This window comes from Helicoverpa zea, chromosome 21, assembly GCF_022581195.2.
Source record: "Helicoverpa zea isolate HzStark_Cry1AcR chromosome 21, ilHelZeax1.1, whole genome shotgun sequence".
Taxonomy (NCBI): Eukaryota; Metazoa; Arthropoda; class Insecta; order Lepidoptera; family Noctuidae; genus Helicoverpa; species Helicoverpa zea.
The window spans coordinates 10799618-10820529 of NC_061472.1; the positions used below are offsets into that span (position 1 = coordinate 10799618).

Here is a 20912-nt window from a genome sequence, read left to right on the forward strand (position 1 = left end):
TAAATAAACACTAATTTGAAATACGGTGCCCGGATTTATTTTATTACTAAGTTGTCAACTCAGATTTTAAATTATACCACATTAAATGACATAAGAAAGGCTAGAGCAGGGAATTTCAATAGTTTCAGCGATTTACCGAGAAGCGCCTGATCTATTTTTTATAGCAACCAGTCTCCATCTTGCTTATTACTTTGTAAAACAACATAACATCCTTGGCATCCTTGTTGGAGATGTACTACTGCATACTTCTTCGTTTCCTTTTAATTCTGGTGACTTAGCTTTCGTCCCTTTACGCGTTCACAAATAGAAGCATCATCTAATGACATGAAAGTGTGTATATTTGTTTAGGTACCTACTTCTGTGCTTATAATTATAATTTAATAAAGATATGTAAATTTTCAGATACGTACAATGAAAATATGCATTCCAAGTGCAATAATTGTCGTTTTACTGTTAAACCAATTATATGCAGACGGAAAGACCAGACAAAACAATTCGATTAGCACTCATGACCCTGGACCAAGCACGTAAGTTGAAGTATTTAAGGAGTAATTTAATTTTGATGATAAAATGAAGTTTTAAAGATTTCAGTAAAAAAGGAGAAAGGAAAGACAGACATAATTAGATTTGCTAGCTCATTACCTATATCATAATCATGCTTAGTATAGACGCGAAAGTTTGTAAGTATTCATAAAAAAAAAAACTGCTGAATTTTATATCACTTAGCTTGTATAATAGAATAACATGGTTCTCGTTTATTTTTTATTCTTGTCCAAGAAGTCGTTCCTTCTGGCAAACTTTTATAAAATAAATACCTTCTCACAATAATGTTTTGCGTAATTTTCATATTTCTAAAACCACTTTGTCATTATTTCAGTGAACCATCAATTAGTCGTCGTTTTTCAAACAATGTTGAACTTGACAATCATCAAGACCATATTGACCATGTTAGGTTTGAAAATAAATCTTCGGAACGAATCAAATTCAAAGATGAAAATAATAATATCGATACAACAAATAAAATTGATGAAGAATATCTTATTGATACAGTGAATAATGGACAAAGTATTGACGAAAGTGAACTAATAACCAAAATCATTGAAGGAAGAGCGAAGATAAAATTCGAAGACAATTTTGATGATCAAGAAAGTAGTCCTGGGCATATAGTGTTTGAAGATGACGCTAAATATGACGAAATTAATCTCAACTACATCGATGATGATGAAAGGGATTTACAAAGTTCTGGAAAGCCGATCACATTCGAAAATCAAGACGATGATTTCATTTCTAATACTAGAAATCCTGATCCTGACAAAAATCCTGCTACTGAACGACTTGTTTTTGCTGACAGTAATAGGAATAAAGAACCTACAAAACAAAATATAAGAAGACCAAGAAGAAAGCCTCGTTTCCAAGGACCAACAACACAAAATGATAATTTAAAGTATCCTGGATATCAAGGAGGGCGTTTCCCAAGGCCGAGTCATCCAAGTGCAGGTTACCCAACCTACCCATCGCAGGGTTATACTCTCCCTGGATATGGTTATCCGGGTTATCCTGCATCTTTAGCAGGAACGGCATTTCCGAATTCTGCCTATCCAGGTTACGCACCCTATCCTGGTTCACTATACCCACCAGTGCAAACAGGATATGGAATTTATAAGCCATCGGGAAACTATCCAAATCCTGGATTGGGTGTTCCAAATGGACAAACCAATGTAAGATTCCCAAACCAACAGTCTACTGGGTCTCAAAGTATAGTCTCGCAAAATGGCCAGCCGGGTTCACCAGCCTATCCTGTCCCACAATATCCATACCAACAGGGTTATGCAGTGCCTGGGTATGGTCAAACTTATCCCGTGAATAATAATGCCCAATATCCCTTGCCAGCTCAAGCACAGTACAGACCTCAAGGGAATCCATATGTTTATCCGGGATATCCAAGTGGACTGAATAGTACGTATTTTTTTATATTTTTACTTGTAAAATGAACGTTATGTTGTCTAGCCTGCGTTACATAACATTTTTTTTTGTGTGTATAAACTAATCTAGATCGATCTAATGGATGCTGAATGTCAGAAACAACATAATCTCATTTATTTTTCCTACAACACAAGGCAAGCTTTGCATCTAAAAAAACATTAGGTTGGCGGTTGGGTGAATTTCGACCCTGTGAAACCCGCATTCACAAGCTTGAAACGATCTAAAACTTAGTGTGAGTGTTAGTTCTAAGCAAAGCATATGAACAATAATTCTTACAACACATGCCATACACGTATAACTAAACAGGCTAATCTAGCTCTAGAAATTCCGATAGGATCACTGTAAGCCTTTCGCACAACAACAATGCGTCCATTTGCTCACGCCTTTGGGTCGCGGTCAGCAGCTAACCCGATAGGAACAATGCATAGGTGAGAGGTAACAACCGATTCAACGTAGAATGACTAACTCTGACTAATCTACCACCAAATATGTCGTTTAATGATAATACAGATCATGATAAAGAAACTCCAATAAAGGATGGTGATCGTTAATTAAAGACTGATCTTAGTTAGGTTTAAGAGTGCAAGGTCAATGATCTTGACACGCAATTATAACTAGCTGTAGCTAGAAGCAATAATTGGTTAGGCATTGTTACACCTACGACTTATTTTAATAGCTTAGCTTTTTTTAGGAGTCAAAGAGTCCATTGTATAATTAATAGATTCTTTTGAATCATCGAGTTTGATATCCCAATTTTTAAGATTATTTTTATATTTATTTTCAGGGCCATTCCGTCGGCCAAAGTCCTTGCCTGAGAGAGCAGTTTCGGCAGTGGCGGAGGCATTGACTTCAATAGCCCTGTATGATGACCAGCAGTGCGTGCCGAAGATCCTGTGCGAAGTGGCTGGAGGCAGCAGTACGGCTTCATCACCCATGCTGCTGAAAGCTTCTGCTAGTTTGCAGCCTTTGCTATCGTAAGTTTGGGCGTCATATTTAATGTAGACAGCGACGGTCATTTGTCAGAACTTTAGAAGTCCACTATATGTTGTCAATCCAAGAGAGTCATATTCGCCGGTTAATGATATTATTTTTAAACATGGCCAATTCAAACGGCAAGGGTTGCTGCCATAACAGTAAACTACCACAATTTCCAATTGATGTTTGTGGTTGACCAACCAATGGTAAAAACTAATACCTGGACTTTAAGTATGTGGTTGCTAGAAAGTTGCAACACTGTAAGGAATAGATAACTCACGTATTCCTTTAAAATAATATTACGAGTTATGTTATGACACTCATTAAAATGCTAAGAATCTTTCATGTTTCATGATATGAAAATGTACATAAACGTTCAACTGCATAATGTTTTTTTTTTCAGGTTACTTCAGGCCTACAACGGAGTGAGCTCGTCGCCGCTGTTTATATTCAGTCGTGCCGCAATCATGGGTTTGACGGCCAAAGGAAACCCTTCAGAATGTCGCCGTGCTTACCCTCAGTGTCCAAATGACCCAGAAAAACTAATCAACTACCTAAACAACCATAATGGAGGCTTCTTCAGATTCTTTGGACAACCACAAGTTCCGCAAAAACAACAAAATTTGGAGCAATTTTACAATTATCTTTCTGGACAGTATGGATTCCAACAGCAGACACAACAAAACTATGGACTTCTAAATCAGTTTAGTTATGGCTTTCTACCCCAAAATGGCAATCTCTATAATCAGGGTTACACACAAAATTCTTATAGAAACAGCAACACTTCTGAAAGCGAGATTGAAGAACGTATACAAAACAAACCAGGAGTAAATGTTTTAGATGACAATGATGACGATTTTTACGAAGATCAAGATAAAGGTTCAAAATGGTCCTTCCCAGATCAAGTAGAAACGAAAAAGCCGAAATATATAGAATACAATAGAATAAATGAACCAGCCAGACCACCAAGGTCCAGTAAAACATTAAAATTTCCTGATGATAAAACGGAAAATAGACTAGAAACTTACAGACCCAGAGATTATCCTAGGAAACAAAAGAATATATTCTTTCCTGAACAAAATGATTATCAAATAAATAACAACTATCAAACGACGCCTGTAAATCTTGGTGAATATATTTTTGATCATAAACATGGGTTTTATGTAAAAAGACCGAAAGCCACAACTTTAAGAGAAGCAAAACCAACAGCGAACAATAATGATAATGTAGTTTACATTGTAAGAGGGAATGGTGATCCCAATCATCCAGAAATTGTTAAAGTTAGACCTGGACAGAGTATCTATACATAGAGTGAAGTACGGAGCTGTCTCGAATTGTCTATAGAAGCAGTAGATGTTTAACTGTTTTTAGATAAATACACTAACGAAACAAAGTATGAATGAAAAATTCAATCGATTAATTATGTATTTACAGTGAGGTAGTTTGTATTTTTTAGATATAAGTTAGTTCGTAAGTTCAGTTCAACTACATATGTATTTTTTACTAAAATTAGACACAGTAAATTATTGAATCACTTTGGTTAATACTTCCTTTCTTCCTCTTAAACCCTTCTTCTTATCTTTGATTTTGAAATGTTGATTTAAATCAAGCTGCAGCCAAAATGTCAAAATTATGGAGCTTGATCTTGACCAATAAAACCCAAACTTTATGAAGAAGGATTTTTACCATAATTTCTACTTAACACACCCTTCTTCCCGACCTCAGTTCAACAATTACAGTGCAACAGTTGACAATAAAAGCCAATACTTAGCAATTAATGTAATGTCGGCCTTAACTTTATTTTTACACTCAGATCGTTCACCTTATTGCATGTCGTACGACCATTTATATGACACGACGCGATTATTTTATGATTTGATTGTTTTACTTAAATGGCGTCGCGTGACAAATGATAATTATTTTTCTATTGTTTGAATTTTGGATTTGTGCTAGAGCTTTAGAGCCTATTCAGTTTTATTGGCTCGACAATTGTGTACTAGTGATTTCTGACAAACAGTTTGATTAAGGTTTTTTGCGTTTTCCTCAAGCAGATTTTTAGACAAAACTAGATTTTCAACATTGAAGGCATTGATCATAATCTTAGCAACTAGACATTTTTATGATTTAATGAATGTAACAAAAACTGAAATTAATATCTATTCCAGTAGGTACGTGCTTCCCAGGCTCCAACAGATATGCTTTGATTTAAAGATAGGTACATGTTAAAAATACATTTTTCATTTAGAAACACAACGTTGCAGACAAAAAAGCTAAATTCTGCAAGTTTAGGACTATGTATAAGAAAGGCTAATAAAAATGCTCTTAACATAAACCCAATAATTAGTTGTAAAAGCAAGGGAAACAGGTGAAGAGAGAGTTACCTACTTACAAACAGAAGTCTTAAGTATTGACAGTAACTACGAGATAATCAGAAGTTTATCCAGCTCATCAGCATACGATTAGACTCGGAACGCGGCAGCACACGGAAGACATTAATGAATGCGCAATTAACGGATACGGGCAAGGTCGCGCGATTAAACTAGTCTAATGCCTATATTATTGCGTATTTAGGTCGGAAAGTGGATTCTTAATTGTTGTGTCAGCTATTTGTGTAATGTGTGTACTGAAATGGTAGGATTATGTTAACTATGGTAATAAAGGAGTAGAATGAGGTAGGGAAATCTTGATTGATTACCACATTGCGTGTGACCTGGATTACAATGTAGGTGGTGATTGTCAAGGTCTGGAAATGGGTGAGAAACTATTACAAATCTAATTATCCTGGTGGTGGATGTCGAATGTGATTGTGAATGAAGTCGTACCTAATAAAAGTCTTTAAAATTCAGCTTTTAGTATAACTTAGCTACTGAGGAGGCTTTGTATCACAGTGCCTAAATTCACACAAAAAGTTTAAAACCAGTATGTAAGGCAAAGATAAGTAAGAGATTAAAAAGAATTAGCAGTAACAAAAAGTTATGTATTCATAAAGTTTCATCACCAACAAACACAGTTTTGTAGGAAATGGTACCAACACAGTATGATGTTACTTTAAGCAAAGATAATAAGCTAGTCTTAATAACACAAAGAATGAATGAACCCAACATCACCATTAGCACACGGGTGCAAGCATCCAATCACAGATCAGGTAAGTAACTGGTATGAATGGGCCTCGGACCATAAATAAACAAGCTGTCAACATTTGAATCTCTAATGATGTGCAATGCAAATCCTGTTGAGTGCCTGTGCGTATTATGAATGGATCTAGTGTTAACATCGTTGGGTTTACTTAGCTTGTTATCTGTTGTCTTGTGTTGGTCATTCTTGATTAGTATGTGATCATCATCAGTAGCCTTTATTTAGGTTTTTGTTGGGTGCAGTAATTGTGTCTTCACGTGACATTTCACAGTTTGCTTTTGCTTTATCTTTTGATCGTCAAAAAATAATTGCTACTTTGTACATCTTTGGCGCATACCTATATTTACTTCTGAACGTTCTATTGAAGTACGCGATGTCGCCAACAAAATACAAGAAAAACGGCTGCGATGGGACGGACATGTAAAAAGGAGACCACCTGAGTATATCGGCAATGCGACACTCAATCTCGATATACCCGGTCAAAGGCGCAGGCCATAACTGCGGTGGTAGAGTGGCGTAAAGAAAGACATGAAAATCTCAATGAAAATCTCAATCTCAATCTCGAACTCAATGTCCTGGATAGAGCAAAATAGAAGAGACGGAAAGCGGACCCCGTCAGAAGACGGGATAAACGTTAAGAAGAAGAAAAATCATTAACTGTGATCACACATTTTATTCCTTCCCTTATTCATTTACAAGTTCATCTGTAAGAGTTTTTATTCATTGGTATTGAGGTTTTATTCTTCCAACATTTCAATAAGTAGTTTTGGTTCTTTCACGACTTGCCACAGATACTTGTAGTCGTAAGATATAAAGAGCCTCGCCTCTGTTATGTTCATGACATTATACCGTTTTTGGGAAAAGCAAGAATTTTCTCGACTCAAGCAAAATATACGCCTTGAACTTAATATTTTTTGTCCGCGCCTGATATTTTATAATAGTGTTCCGGGTTGAAAATATTATTGATTATAATAAGAATATTTAACTGTGAAATCATGGGTCCTTTCGTCTTTTGGTATTGGAATTGTACAAAGAGTACTTTGATATGATATTTGTACACTCTATCTTCGAGAGCTTAAGATCTAGAAGCAGTCACTTCTGTGATTCTATCCTGATCCTTAGAACTGACATCTACCACCAATAATAAACTCACTACTTAATTTAATCTACGAATTAATCTTATAATGTTTTATGAATATGTATTGCAAACAAAATAAGCACAATACTTGAGGTAGGTAACTTATAACTTGCGTACCGTCTTAATGGCGACTCATACACTATGAATCGGTAGAGAGGTTTATATTTAGCCGTGAATCCGATGCATTCTCTTATATTAATCATGTTTCGTATTAATAGCAGATGGCTTTGTTATCAAATAACGTTCGAGAGCTAAATATAGGAGCTTATTACATCTGTTCTGCAATGATCAGCTTCAATACTTAAGTAACTGCTCCTTGTGGATTGTACTACATGTTTTCCCTGAATGCGCTTGAGTCCTGATCTAAATATTTTCTTCTGAAGCATTAACTGTATCTTAGCGTATTTTTTATGGAATGGTAATGTCATAAGAAGGTGTGAAACAAAGAGTATGTTAAGTATGAATGTGGAAGGATAAATAGAAGGCAGAGACCAAAATGAAACGATGGAAAACTTTACTGAAGGAAGATATGAATAATTTCTGATTAAACGTTTATGAGTTTGCCATTGGCGAGTCAAACATCAAAACATTGGCTAAAATTAATGGCTCATTTCATTATTGTAATTATGATTGTCCTGATTTCTATCTTGTGTGTCAAAGTTAAAAGTGTTAATTATTTCGACTTTGTTATAACGAGACATGCATTTTACGCTGTTGGGGTTGTTTCTAAAAGTTTTCGATTTTTTATTTTTTTATGATGTTCTATATAATCTTTAAAGTGCGATTGTTAGCAAAAATATATGATATTCAAAGTCCTTTCTTCTTCCTGCCCTGTTCCCTAGTCATTTGTACTTTGTACCTATCCAAAGTTTTAGGTTTTGATTCCATAGAAACCATCCATTTTGGATAAAAATCCGCGTAATATTTTTGTGGTCTATATTAATATTCGCAACATCAAAACATAAGTCTTCTGCACTAGTCACGTGCACACTTAAGTAAATTGTGTGCAATGCCAGCAGCAACGTTATACTATAGAATAAATATTTTGTACACACTATGTACTACGATGTTATTAACACAATTTGTGATGCATTATTGTAATCAGTTGTTGCATTCTTCAATTGGTCCTGTTGTAGGTGCTCATGATCATAGTCTGGATCCGCATCTAGAGGAGATATTATGAGGAAATTAATTTTGTTTACGTTCTTAAAAGGCTCTTAGAAATATGCTAATAATGTCTGGAATTTTGATTTTAGTGTAGAGATATAGGTTGAGGTGAAAATTAAAAATGTTGATACAAAAGCTCCCAGATCTGTAAAAAGCGCTGTAAAAATAAATCTTGCTATTAAAATCCTTAGTAATATTTAATTACAATTCAAGTAATTAAGAAGTAGGACACATCTGTTTAGGTACATATTTCCTTTTTAGGTTCAAAGCTTTTAGAAGTTTGAAAAGAAAACGATAAAATTTCCGTAACCATACATTTTCTTGAAGGTGTCCCCATCAAGGTGCTAGATTAGCATAAGCGAAGTAAATAAACAATTAGTTCAAGGCGGCCATAAATTTCAGATAAAATCTTCGTTGCCCGAGGAAAACTAAACAAAACAATTGCAAACAAAACTTCACATAACCGCACCCTCGACAAAAGGACCAGCGCCATGGAATACCCTGCTAGTTTCAATATCCTAGGTTACAGGAGTTAGTGACAAAGTGTTAGGGTCACTTGAAGTTGGTAGTGTTTTAGTATTATCATTTTGTAGTGAAAGTGTATGGTCGAAGGACGCGGGACGCGGCGACGAACAGTGCGTTGCCGACGCTCGAGCCGAGAGCACGCGTCACGTCCGACCCTCGCGTGTGATGTGCCACGATTTACGATACTGAATGGAATACGACAACAGTCAACTGATTTAAGTATGTCAGTTTTATTTTGTTGTCATTATTATGTAACCGTTGTTCCGGAAACTGTTTTTGTGTTGTGTTTTTGAATTTAACGGTCACCGTCGCGAATCTGTTGTTGGCGTTAATACGGCTTCAAGGCGTGCATACATTAGGCTTTCGGCAAGTTAATGTTTACCTTGACGGCCTACTTTTGCTAAATATTTTGAGGAATTATGCATAGTAATATGTTCTTCAGAACAAATATTCCTAGAGACAACAATTCAATTAAATACTAACAGTCCCAATAACGCGGGAATCACGATGCTTTTCGTGCGCTATCGTAAGATCCGCGCTTGATTCGAACTTAAAATCGTCAACTGGGGTTTATCAACCGATAATACCAACTTCCCTATCAGTTCAATCATCTAAATCTATCGTACGCCTGATTTTGTTAAATAATTGATTTTTACAGGCTTTTCTGAAATCTCAGCTTTTTTTATCTTCACAAAGTTTTTCTTCTGAAACTACACATTTATTACGACTTTAAACTGAAGTCAAAGAAGCGTCATTCGCTTCCGTAGTTTTTGTCCTCAAAACCACTCACTGTAAAGTTAAATTAATTACTATTTGACTGGGATCAAGAAACTAATAAACTCCATATATTATGGCCGTATAGTAAAGACCTTTGTCATTTACCATAAACAGAAGTTGATCATTAATTTATTTTTTATTAATTAATTAGCATAGCGTCTTAGTAGATACACATTAATTATAGCAAGGTTGTTCATAGTTTGCCATAATTGAAATCAAGTAGATTGCGACTAGGAAATATGGAAAACTCAGAGTACCTCTTTAGATTTTGATGAAACAGTACGAATAAATCCTCAGCAAGTACCCTACTATTAATAAGGCAACTTAACGAAAACAAGGTAAAATTACAGCCGTTAAACATCTCAGATTATTCCATAACCAGGCTTTTATTGTCTTAGCAACATTCTGCAAGCATGAGACGAAAGACGTGGGATTGTGGTCAAGGGCAGGCTTTGAGGCCACCGACACAATAAGGGCAAACACCATAATGATCAAAGAAAATAATTATAACAAAAACGCAATAGACGACGCGACGTTAAACTTATTAAATCACCAAGATAAGCCAATGACAGATTAAAAAGCGACACTGAAAACCATCGCTGCCTGTATTTTGAATTTATTTTCGTAACTAAGGACATTGGTGCTATACTACATATTATACTTACTACCTGAAAAGACAACGAAGCTAATTTATTACACACGCAAGCTGATAACAGTGTTAAATTGAACATTTTAAAGTGTTAATTAATTTTTCGTACGGAAGGACAAAAAACGTGTTTTGGAAGTAAAGACACTTAATTGATTTCCAATAATAAATTGAGGATTATGGTAAATCTGAAAGGATTAATTATAACAAATGATTAGATTTTAAATCGAGATCTTTATAAATTAATTTATATTTAGTATATTTGATTGTCACATTTACCTAAACGCAATATATTCAAGAAATATTGGTTATCTTGCCTTTGCACCAAATCTTATTAACCATGACGTTGTTAAGATCATCATCATTATTAATCACTGCATCAATCTTTCCACTAATGGATTTTGTTTACATCAAAATAAAGAGAGAGCACCTTAAGAATTTTTCCGTATCTTGACAAAGATTTTGCTCGTAAACTAAAGAAAAATCTTTCAATAACATCTAAAATTACATCCAATTAATCTTGCCAACGAAAATCCACACCTAGATTTAGAATACGATTCATGCTGGAGAACACTTTGTGACTTTTTGATCATTCAGGGTAACAAATCAGATTATATATAACATACATTGTTCGAACCTATTTTTATGCACCCTAACTTTGCCGAAAGCCCTTCTCCTGGCCCTAACCTTATTTCATCCTTATAATTAGAGTCTGCAGTTTCCTTTGTTAAACCTCCCACACCCTTCAAATTAATGCAGACTTTATATTTTTTAGCCCTTTTGGGTGTTGAACTGGTTTTGTTATTTTGGGGTCCTGTGTTATTTAACGTCATGCTCAGGTTTGGCAAATCCAGTGTCGGTGATTAGGGCAAGTTTTTACAGGAGTGTAATCATCAGATTTTTTATATTATTTTTCAACTTATTTTTATCATATTATTTGAATATAATATGTAATATTGAGAAGCTTAACATTCAACTTTATCAAAATGATGGCTTACAAATATTATTCATAGCAGTTTGATCAGGTGTTTAATTCCAACTTATCTTTTCAATAGATTCATCAAAATCACGATCTAATGTTGATCGAAACGATTATATCAGTTCAGATGAACTGATTAGTAGATCAATCATCATTAAAAACATAATTTATCTTCGTATACGAACGATTCTAAGCAGCTTCTAAACAGTGCTCATAAAAACTAAATTACATTTCTCGAAAATTGACTTGACACGTGCTCGTAATAGCTAGATAATTTTATTTTTACAACACACCATTAAAACACAAATATATAAAACTCTCTAAATACCAGTAATGGATTTATATCAAAACAAGTAAGAAAGTAAAACTTTAAGATGTCAACTTTCTTTTACATAACAATAATGTATCTGGTAACACATTTAGAGGCCTGTTAACCCTAAAACTATATCCGATTTGTGTAAAAAACCTTCTGTTAATGAATTATTCATGGGCCCTTCGGAGTATCGGGAGCATCGGATGGTTAGACAAGGCGACTAAATTAAAAAGCTTCTTTCCTCAGGCGAGTGTGAAAGATCTGTTGACATCTGAAAATGGTTGTGTTGTACCAAACAAGTTCAGTAACCGTGTTGTGAGATGTCACTGCGCAGGGTCACCTAGACGATGTCGGTTCGTGTTTGATTTTCGTTGATTGTATTTATTTATTGACTCACTCTTTTCCCTTTTGGGATTAGTGGGATTCTGGGCTGTAGCAAATAAGAAAGGCGGAACTTAGTGCAACACTCGTATTTTTTATTCTTCTTGGAATTTTTGAAATCCAATATTTCTGTCATTTAAACAATGCGGAAATTATAACGGAAAAAATTGAAATACCATTTCAAAACGATTATATCATATTTAAATCACCTAATCGATAAAGGAATTTAAATAAAATGAATTGGACGATGACGAAATCGATTCAAATTCGCGCTATCATAATCTGGCTAGACTTCTAAGAAACAATAAATCGCGACTGTCCAGCTATCGGCAGGATCATATTAAAATAATGATAAATTTATAGATCAGCCACCACCTATTACAATAATAAGCGTGGGTGTTAGTATATTCGTGATAAAATATGATAATAAAGATAATACAATCTTAGCTGTCATTATGAATTCCTAAAGTGGTCTAGCACGAAATAATTTCAGTGATGATTATCATATAGACTAACTCGAATCTAGTCTAGATAGAGTGGTTATAAAGGAAGTATATCGCATGGACATAAATTTAAATCACGTTCAAGCTGAGGTGAATTTCCAAGAATTTGTCGGGAGATTAGTATTCAACATGAAGTATAAGTCCAAGGTCAACTTTGGCGAATAAAGTGTAAGAAAACGACTGTGGAATCTTCAGTAGAATGTGAAGAAGTTATCCTTAGTCTTAAGAAATTGATGGGACATAGAATACTAATTAACTGTCGTGTTGAGTATAAAGGTATAGGTAGAAATATTACGAAATATTGCTGGGTATTAAAACGTATCGTCTTAACAAGCTGTAGACTCAAGTCAGCAAGTCTGTAACTTAATAAGTTCTGTGGGTGGTGGATAAGCCAGTCTGATACTATTCCTGCACTGTCGCAAATTATTTAAATTCGTGTTATTTCTGTACTGGTCAAACTTACTGGTTCCGTTTTTACATCAGTACCTACAATCCTACGTCCCACATCATATTTTGTACGATAACTATTTTGGTCCTTCACTGATTTAAGGTACCTTATTCTTCTATTTTGCTTACCTTTTAATATTATTTACATTAATGAGACACCCATTTGGCAAGAGGCAAGATGTCAAGAGACCAATGGTCAAGGGTTCTAATAACGCTTCGCTTTAGCTGAAGAGCGTTTTAAGTTTCTTCATTCACAATATTGTCAGTTTTCTCGTCGCGGATATCATACGCATTGCATTCATGAATAAAATGTACTTAATACCCAGTGCATAACTAACTACATGAGATTGTAGCAATTACATAATCACGCCCACAAGATAATGTGTTATCTTAGATATGTTAATATCACGCTCGGTATCTTGTGTTTTATCTAGTTTTCTACATCTTAATAATCCATTATTTACTTATTGCCTGATACTGGTCTAGCCTGGTTTGTAGTTAGCATTGTTTACCACATTTTGTTGCTTGTGTGATTATTTTCACCTCATCATCACGCAATTTTGAAGTGTTATTACAATGCATTTTTATTTGTTGTGTAAAGAAGATAGCAGATTCTTGTGTTTAGGTTTTTATATTTGAGTTTCAAGTACAATCTGTAGTAATTTATGAGTTTAACCACTTCACTGACGAAGCAGACACAATAGTTAAACAATAGGTGTGTATCACATATGACTCATGAGACAGGGAAGTTATTAATACTGCGACAACGCCTATTTGCCTGTAGGTAAAATTATTATAAATCGCATAATTATATTCTAATGAGGTGCATTGAAAAGTTACCCGTCTTAGCATTTTTATCTAAACCTTTCAAAAACCACGGACAGTTTGTTGTTTTCTTCATACGCCTAGTTAAAATTCCACACGAATTTAGAATACATGGAAAGCCGGAAAATGCGCGGAAGGTGACCGAAGCTAAAAAGAGTCAGACATTTCGGTCGCGAAGTCTCGACCACTTCCTCGTCAGGAAATAGATCAAAGATAACGAATTCACCAAGAGATTAATTTTCACCATAATTATGCTTAATAACTTCGTAATAACTGCACCTTTTTACGTTCCCTTTCGTAACATTGTGGCGCCATCTTATGCCACTTTATGGCCCGTTGTAACATTTTAGTGCTTTGATGTTCGTCAATTTTTTTATGGGTTTCAGTAGCATTCTTTTTGGTATGTTTTTGTAGTAACTCGTCTAGACTGCGTCAGGAATTTTGATGTAAGCTCCCATGATTTATGGCGCCTATTCTAAGAATGATGGTGTCAAAATTCTATAAGAACAAGCTTTGATTAATAATGTTTAACATTGTTATGTAAAAAATGGTTTTGTTTGATTTCAACTGCCAGTCATTCAAGTTTTTTTCAATTCAAACAATGCGCGCGTTTTGAAAAAGTTAAGTTCAACAAAAAAGTTTGTAACCGCTTTTCTTTTTTTAAACACTTAAACGGAGGATTGGTATTTGAATATGTTAAAAAATATAACAGTTAAACGTTATTGGGACTAATTAATCCCCCTAATTCCGTCTGCGTCACGGGTTCACCCAATTTCGCGGCATAACTGTTTCTATTTTGACATGGCGGCGTGACACACGCTTCCTGGATCCAATATGGCGCCGATTCAACTGTCACACACAATTAACAACCGATTTTAATCTCTAGTCCGTTATCGTAGGACGCTGTTCGAATAAAAATGCTTTTGGAATGAAAACTTAAGTATAATTTAACTGTCTGGGTGGTTTAAAAATAAATTATGAAGGAATGAATTTGGGGAAGTGGCATGGAGGAATGCATATCGCATTTGCAGTTTGGGTTTTTGTAATCATGTGTTTTGAATGCAGGAGCGTTCACATTTTTTTGTGTTTTTGAATTTGGCTGAATAAATCTTGAATTTTTTTTCAAGTGCAGTATTATTATGTTCAAATAAAATATTTGGCAATTCTATTTATACCTGTCGGTTTTTCATCGATAAAGACCCATTGTCTTCAAGATTTAATATGATAAATCCACCTCGAGGACCAATAATAAGTGACTTACGAAAACTCCGCTTACATCGAACTTTGGACGCAAACAGCTGATTGTGTGTTTCAGACAAAACAACGTCATGTTTTCACTGAAAACCCCTGAAAGTTACACATAGCACCCAACAGTTACATTTCAGACTGTATTTGTTGGGCATAAGGTTGAATTTTGAATGATGGCTTATGCCATTAATATGGACGGCAGTGCTTGACACCTGATGTGAATTTATAATGGTGTTTTTGAATGATGCTTCGACGTATTGATGTAATAAAATGGACGCATTGTTCTGTGTAGACCGGGAGCTCGACCGTAATGTGTCACCTTTCATGAATATATGTATGTAACAGAATTTTCGAAGACCAAAGGAAAAAGTGACTCGATAAATTAAATAAGGTTATTTTTGTGCTGTAAAAGTATTCACTACTTCATTCTATATATTTAATCCCCTAAATACTTCTACTTTAACTAATTATTATTTTAATCCCAAAGCACATGAATTGAATAAGCTCGATTTGAAAACCGTACCCAAGACATACAAAACCAATGACACAGTTTACAAAAATAACAATCATTAGCAGTAATTCAATTTAAAAATTACCACAACAATAATTGAATGAAATCAATATATTTGCTCTTGATATTAAGCCATTAAACATGAAGCAAATGTTAAGGTCAGCTCCTTGCCTAGTGGAAGGAAATTCGACAATATTGTCAGTGTCGACGTGTTTGATTGATGGTACGGCACGGACAGACAGACAGGTTGCTTATAATTTGATCCTTCCGCATGTTATTGATTTGTGAACGAATTCTTTTGTTGCTAGGTCATTGGATGATTTTGTATGGCGATCAGATCTTTAAGATGTACCAATATTATGAAGGTGAAGATTTTATTGCTAGAGTTACCAAACATTTGAGGTTTTTAGTGTAGATACTATATGTGCCATTTGAAAAAACAGTCAAACAACATTGTTGGATAACCCAATTATCGAGGAAGGCTGTAGGCAAATTTTTATCTAGGTGCGCGAAGTGGTAAGATTTATAACTTGTGAAATCTGTTTGATGTGTGACGAAAATCATTAACTGGAAAAGTATAAAATTGAAAACCAATAAATCTTTTTCTCGCAATAAAGTTAAATTAGAGGTATTAAAACTGATGATTATACTAATTCAGTTTTCTAATGAAGGTGTTCATCACGCCATTTCTTTCACTTAATTAATCACCGTTAGAAATCGGTGATAAACTTTATGATCGATGAGACGGTGATAAATATATCAAATAATATGAATATGCCGCTGTTTTGGTAGCTTAATTAAGATACAGTATTAAGATGAGTATACAATAGCTATGATTAGAATCTGGCATGCGTGTTAGAGTCTAAAATAAAAACTAAAAAGTTGCACTCTATTTTAAAGTGACACTGAAAATCTCACTGTATACATACTAAGATTAATAAGACTACTAAAATTGCAAAAAATCATGATTTACACCTACTTAACTCTAAACTGGATATTTTTGGAATTTATATGCATAAACTTCGAGTTGTATTTCTACCCTTCATACACACATTTTAAATAAGGTATCTGACAGATTTACTTCTGTAGACAGAACTACTGTTGAGACCACAGTCTGATCAAGTGTGTCTACGACTTTACTATCAACATCAGCAGCTTGATTCCTAGAGACATGATCACTAAACAGTGAAAGTCCAGCATAAGTTACTGACGCCACTTCACATGAATCACTTTCCTCTATAACAATACATTTCAAATTAAAACTTAATGAGATTGCTTGCCAACCGGATCAGCCAAAGGCTATGGTGGGAGTAAATGTTTATGATGTTTGTGTTGAAAATTAGCAATTTTACTGCAGTATAAGAGAGAAAAAAACAGTTTTTGACCAGTTTTGCCACACCTAATTTTACTCAATAATATTTTGAGCAACAATCCATGGACTGTTTAGAAGACGATATGGTTAGATTGAGATGTTACATGTGAGATGATGTCAGTTAGAAAAGACAAGAAGACATGCTGTGCCGATCCCAAATAAAATTAATAAGTGCAGAAAGACCCTTGCTAACCTACCCAAGGTGAACATGAATCTACTTGCATTATCATTGTAACATAGTCTTCCCTTTACGTACTTGCGAACATGACCCCTAAGCATTGCAATAGACAATTATCTCTTGACATCAGCTGGGCAAACTGCCAATGCCGTTTGAATGAAAGATGAAGTTAAAGTACCTGTCGATTGTAATGTGATGTCTTCAGTTGATATTGAAGAAAATACCAAAGGAGAGAGACAATACAACCATCGAAATTCTCCTGGGCATTGAATTTGGTGTTGTTTAACACTAGGATTATCAATAAGGTTCGATTATTATTAATCATAACAGGTGGTTCGCTTTTAGGATGTTTTCTAAACAATTGTTCTTAATCTTAAAACAGGATGAGGTTTTTGAAATAAATAAATAAAAAAAAACCGGCTAAGTGCGAGTCGGACTCGCGCACGAAGGGTTCCGTACCATTATTTAAAATTACGTTTGTTGTATGGGATCCTCCTAAAATATTTAGTTTATTCTAGTTTTCAGTATTTGTTGTTATGGTGGCAACAGAAATACATCATATGTGAAAATTTCCACTCTCTAACTATCACGGCTCATGAGACAGCCTGGTGACGGACGGACGGACGGACGGACAGAGGAGCGAAAACAATAGGGTCCCGTTTTACCCTTCGGGTACGGAACCCTAAGAAGCTTATTGACACACTTAGCAATTTGTAACTAACTTGATTGAATCTTTTTTGGTTGCTTGAATCTGTAGTACCTTTGTTTTTTGTTGTTGTTTGTCATACTGCACTTGCTTCGATAACATCCGTGAGCACAGCATATTCTTTGCCAAGTTCATTAAGTTTAGGTACTAGTCTTGCATACGATTAATTAATCAGTCCAGTCATGTGCTCATTAACACTTAAATGACCATTTCCTTAATCTGCGATATCCGTGTAGAATTTATAGTGTTCATTAAACACTTAAGTGTAAGCACTGCCATGGACTTTTTTGTTAATTGATTTAGTTCTTGAGATTTTTCACTTAAAGTTTTGACTTTTATTATGATTTTGGTGATGGTTGGTCAGATCTTCGTGATCCCAAAGCATTAAGTTATCATTTTGCAAAATTTCGCTCTCAGTGTATGTTTTGTGGGTTTAAACTACTTTGTTTGCTTTTAATCGTCAAAAGTTCTCATTCTATTTGGTTCGGTGGTTTGGTGGTAAAGGTGAAATCTCTATTTACAACAAAATATAATAAAGGTAAATAGGTATTTGAAAAGCTGAGCTGATATTTTTATCAAACATCGTGAGCATGTCGTATTAATTTATAAAACCGCATTTTGCATCCAGTTTTACCAAGATTGTCCTCAGTCTGTCAGCTAAGATGCGTCATTCTAGCTTACTGCCTGTTAGGATTAATATAATGAAGAATATCGATAACTCTATTAGATATAACGATTATTTTATCAAATAAGAAGATCAGATCATAAAATGTTTAAATACCTCCTCAGAATAAGAAACTTAGAACATAAGACTATAATATTCTGAACCAATTCGTCCCTTTTAAAACATATTGCAACTAATAAAACAGAGTTCCAGCGACCTTTTGCACAAAGCAAAATCAACTCTATTGCTTTAAACTTAAAGTCTATAGTTGAATGTTGTGTAGTCTCTGATCCTATATGGTGATCGGCCATGAGGCAGCCTGTGACTAATCGGCCGAGGTTCAACCGACCTCAGACTCTCAACTGGACAAGTATTAAATAATATTGTCTGATGTGAAGTTAATGTTCAGTCTTTATTGTTTTCAATGGCTTTTCAGTCTTTTTGTATAGTTACATGGTAGGTAAGGCACATCATGGTCTTTGTGTGTTTCTAAGAAAGGTTGTTCTTTTAAGAGACAGTGGGTTTGATTCCCGGGATGGTATCAGATTGTGTAGGCTTAGTATGTCTCCGGGTGCTAACTCGATGACAGTCGTTACAAATGTATGCCAGAGGCCGTTAAGCGGATCTTTAAGCCTCTAGGGCTTCTTAGGTTGGTACATATACCTGCAAATAATTCTTGTATTTTTACAATTTTCGTTTTCTTGATTGTCATTAGCTATTGGTTTGTTACTGCTTTAAAAAAAGCCTTTCACCACTTCCTAATATTGTGGCTAGAAATATGATGCAGTGATGTATAGTCTTACCAGCTACACAGATGTCTGTTTGATAACAATTTGTTGCTATTTTCAAAACGATATGTTTTGTTTTATTTACAAGATTATTTATAATTTCCTTAGGTGTTGCTTGCTGCACATATAATAGAAACCTTAACATCTGTTGTCTGACACTCATTATGTGCTAAAGATCCTTCATCATTAGTTGCTAAGGCGTCCTAGTTTATAACAATAGTGACGTCACTAGGTACCTGTCATGACGATAAAAGACACAATACCTGGCGTGCATTGAATGTCCAATGTATTCCATTGTATCGGTCTTGGTTATCATTCATTTGTTTTTATGTGTATCTATCCTAATATTATAAAGCTGAAGAGTTTGTTTGTTTGTTTGTTTGAACGCGCTAATCTCAGGAACTACTGGTCCGATTTGAAAATTTCTTTCAGTGTTAGATAGCCCATTTATTGAGGAAGGCTATAGGCTACTTATCGGCTTTTTATCCCAGTACGGGAAGTAGTTCCCACGGGATGCGGGTGAAACCGCTGGACATATATAAGGTTGTATTAGTCTGTGCCTTGAAAAACCTGTGAGGCCGTTGGTCTTGGCTGTCATTTGTGGATGTTTGACAATAGAAATGGCCTGAAATTCAGTCAAGAGGTAATTAGGGCCTCAGTGCCTTGACTGTGAGGTCAAATAGATAATGACGAAATGTCAAAATAACATCATTACTGCGAAGTTAGTTTGACTGGACAGAAAACTTCAACACTTCACAGAAAACTTATGTGGTTAAAAAGATATCTAGTAGCCAATAATCCTGCTAATATTTGAATGTTTGTGGGTTGAAGTTTAATCATCAATCACGCCTTAATAGGTCAACAGATTTTGAAGAAGTTTGAAAGTAATACATAAGCTTTTTCATAACACGTAGGTTATTTTTAAACGGTTTTTAGGGTTCCGTAGCCAAAATGGCAAAAACGGAACCCTTATAGTTTCGTCATGTCCGTCTGTCCGTCTGTCCGTCTGTCCGTCTGTCACAGCCGATTTACTCGGAAACTATAAGTACTACAGTGATGAAATTTGATGGGAATATGTGTTGTATGAACCGCTACAAAAATATGACACTAAATAGTAAAAAAAAGAATTGGGGGTGGGGCCCCCCATACATGTAACTGAGGGATGAAATTTTTTTTTTCGATGTACATACCCGTGTGGGGTATCAATGGAAAGGTCTTTTAAAATGATATAAAGTTTTCTAAAAAACATTTTTCTTAAAGTGAACGGTTTTTGAGATATCAGCTCTCAAAGTCGTAAAAAGTATGTCCCCCCCCCCTCTATTTTTATAACTACGGGGTATAAAATTCTAAAAAAAATAGAGGTGATGCATGCTAATTAACTCTTTCAATGATTTTTGGTTTGATCAAAGTATCTCTTATAGTTTTTGAGATAGGTTGATTTAACTGTAATTTACGGAACCCTTCGTGCACGAGTCCGACTCGCACTTGGCCGGTTTTTTATCTTGGAATTTCTCGGTATGTGAGTGAAACAGCGGGCGGAAACTAAAGACTTTTTATACATTACAAAAATTATATACTCAGTAGTTTCCTATAAACGCTACCAATCAATACAGTAAATAATACAAAACAGCAGTAACACAAGCAATTACGT

General features: G+C 34.9%; 2 protein-coding genes across 4 annotated transcripts in view; both read left to right on the forward strand.

Annotated features, from left to right (window-relative positions):
- Positions 1 to 508: 508 nt before the first annotated feature.
- LOC124641063 lies at positions 509 to 4322 on the forward strand. Its single transcript, XM_047179069.1, has 5 exons — positions 509 to 527; positions 878 to 952; positions 1051 to 1350; positions 2768 to 2957; positions 3362 to 4322. The coding sequence occupies exons 1-5, from the start codon at positions 509 to 511 to the stop codon at positions 4266 to 4268; spliced, it is 1491 nt and encodes a 496-aa protein (XP_047035025.1). The 3' UTR covers positions 4269 to 4322.
- A 4674-nt stretch (positions 4323 to 8996) lies between these two features.
- LOC124640951 (inverted formin-2) overlaps positions 8997 to 20912 on the forward strand; it is a 112307-nt gene continuing 100391 nt past the window's right edge. For 2 of the 3 annotated variants that reach the window (XM_047178932.1, XM_047178933.1), the window contains exon 1: positions 8997 to 9142. The gene's annotated coding sequence lies outside the window, so the exon portion shown is untranslated. Of the gene's footprint in view, positions 9147 to 20912 lie in introns of all 3 variants that reach the window. The other variant, XM_047178934.1, reaches the window with a different exon arrangement.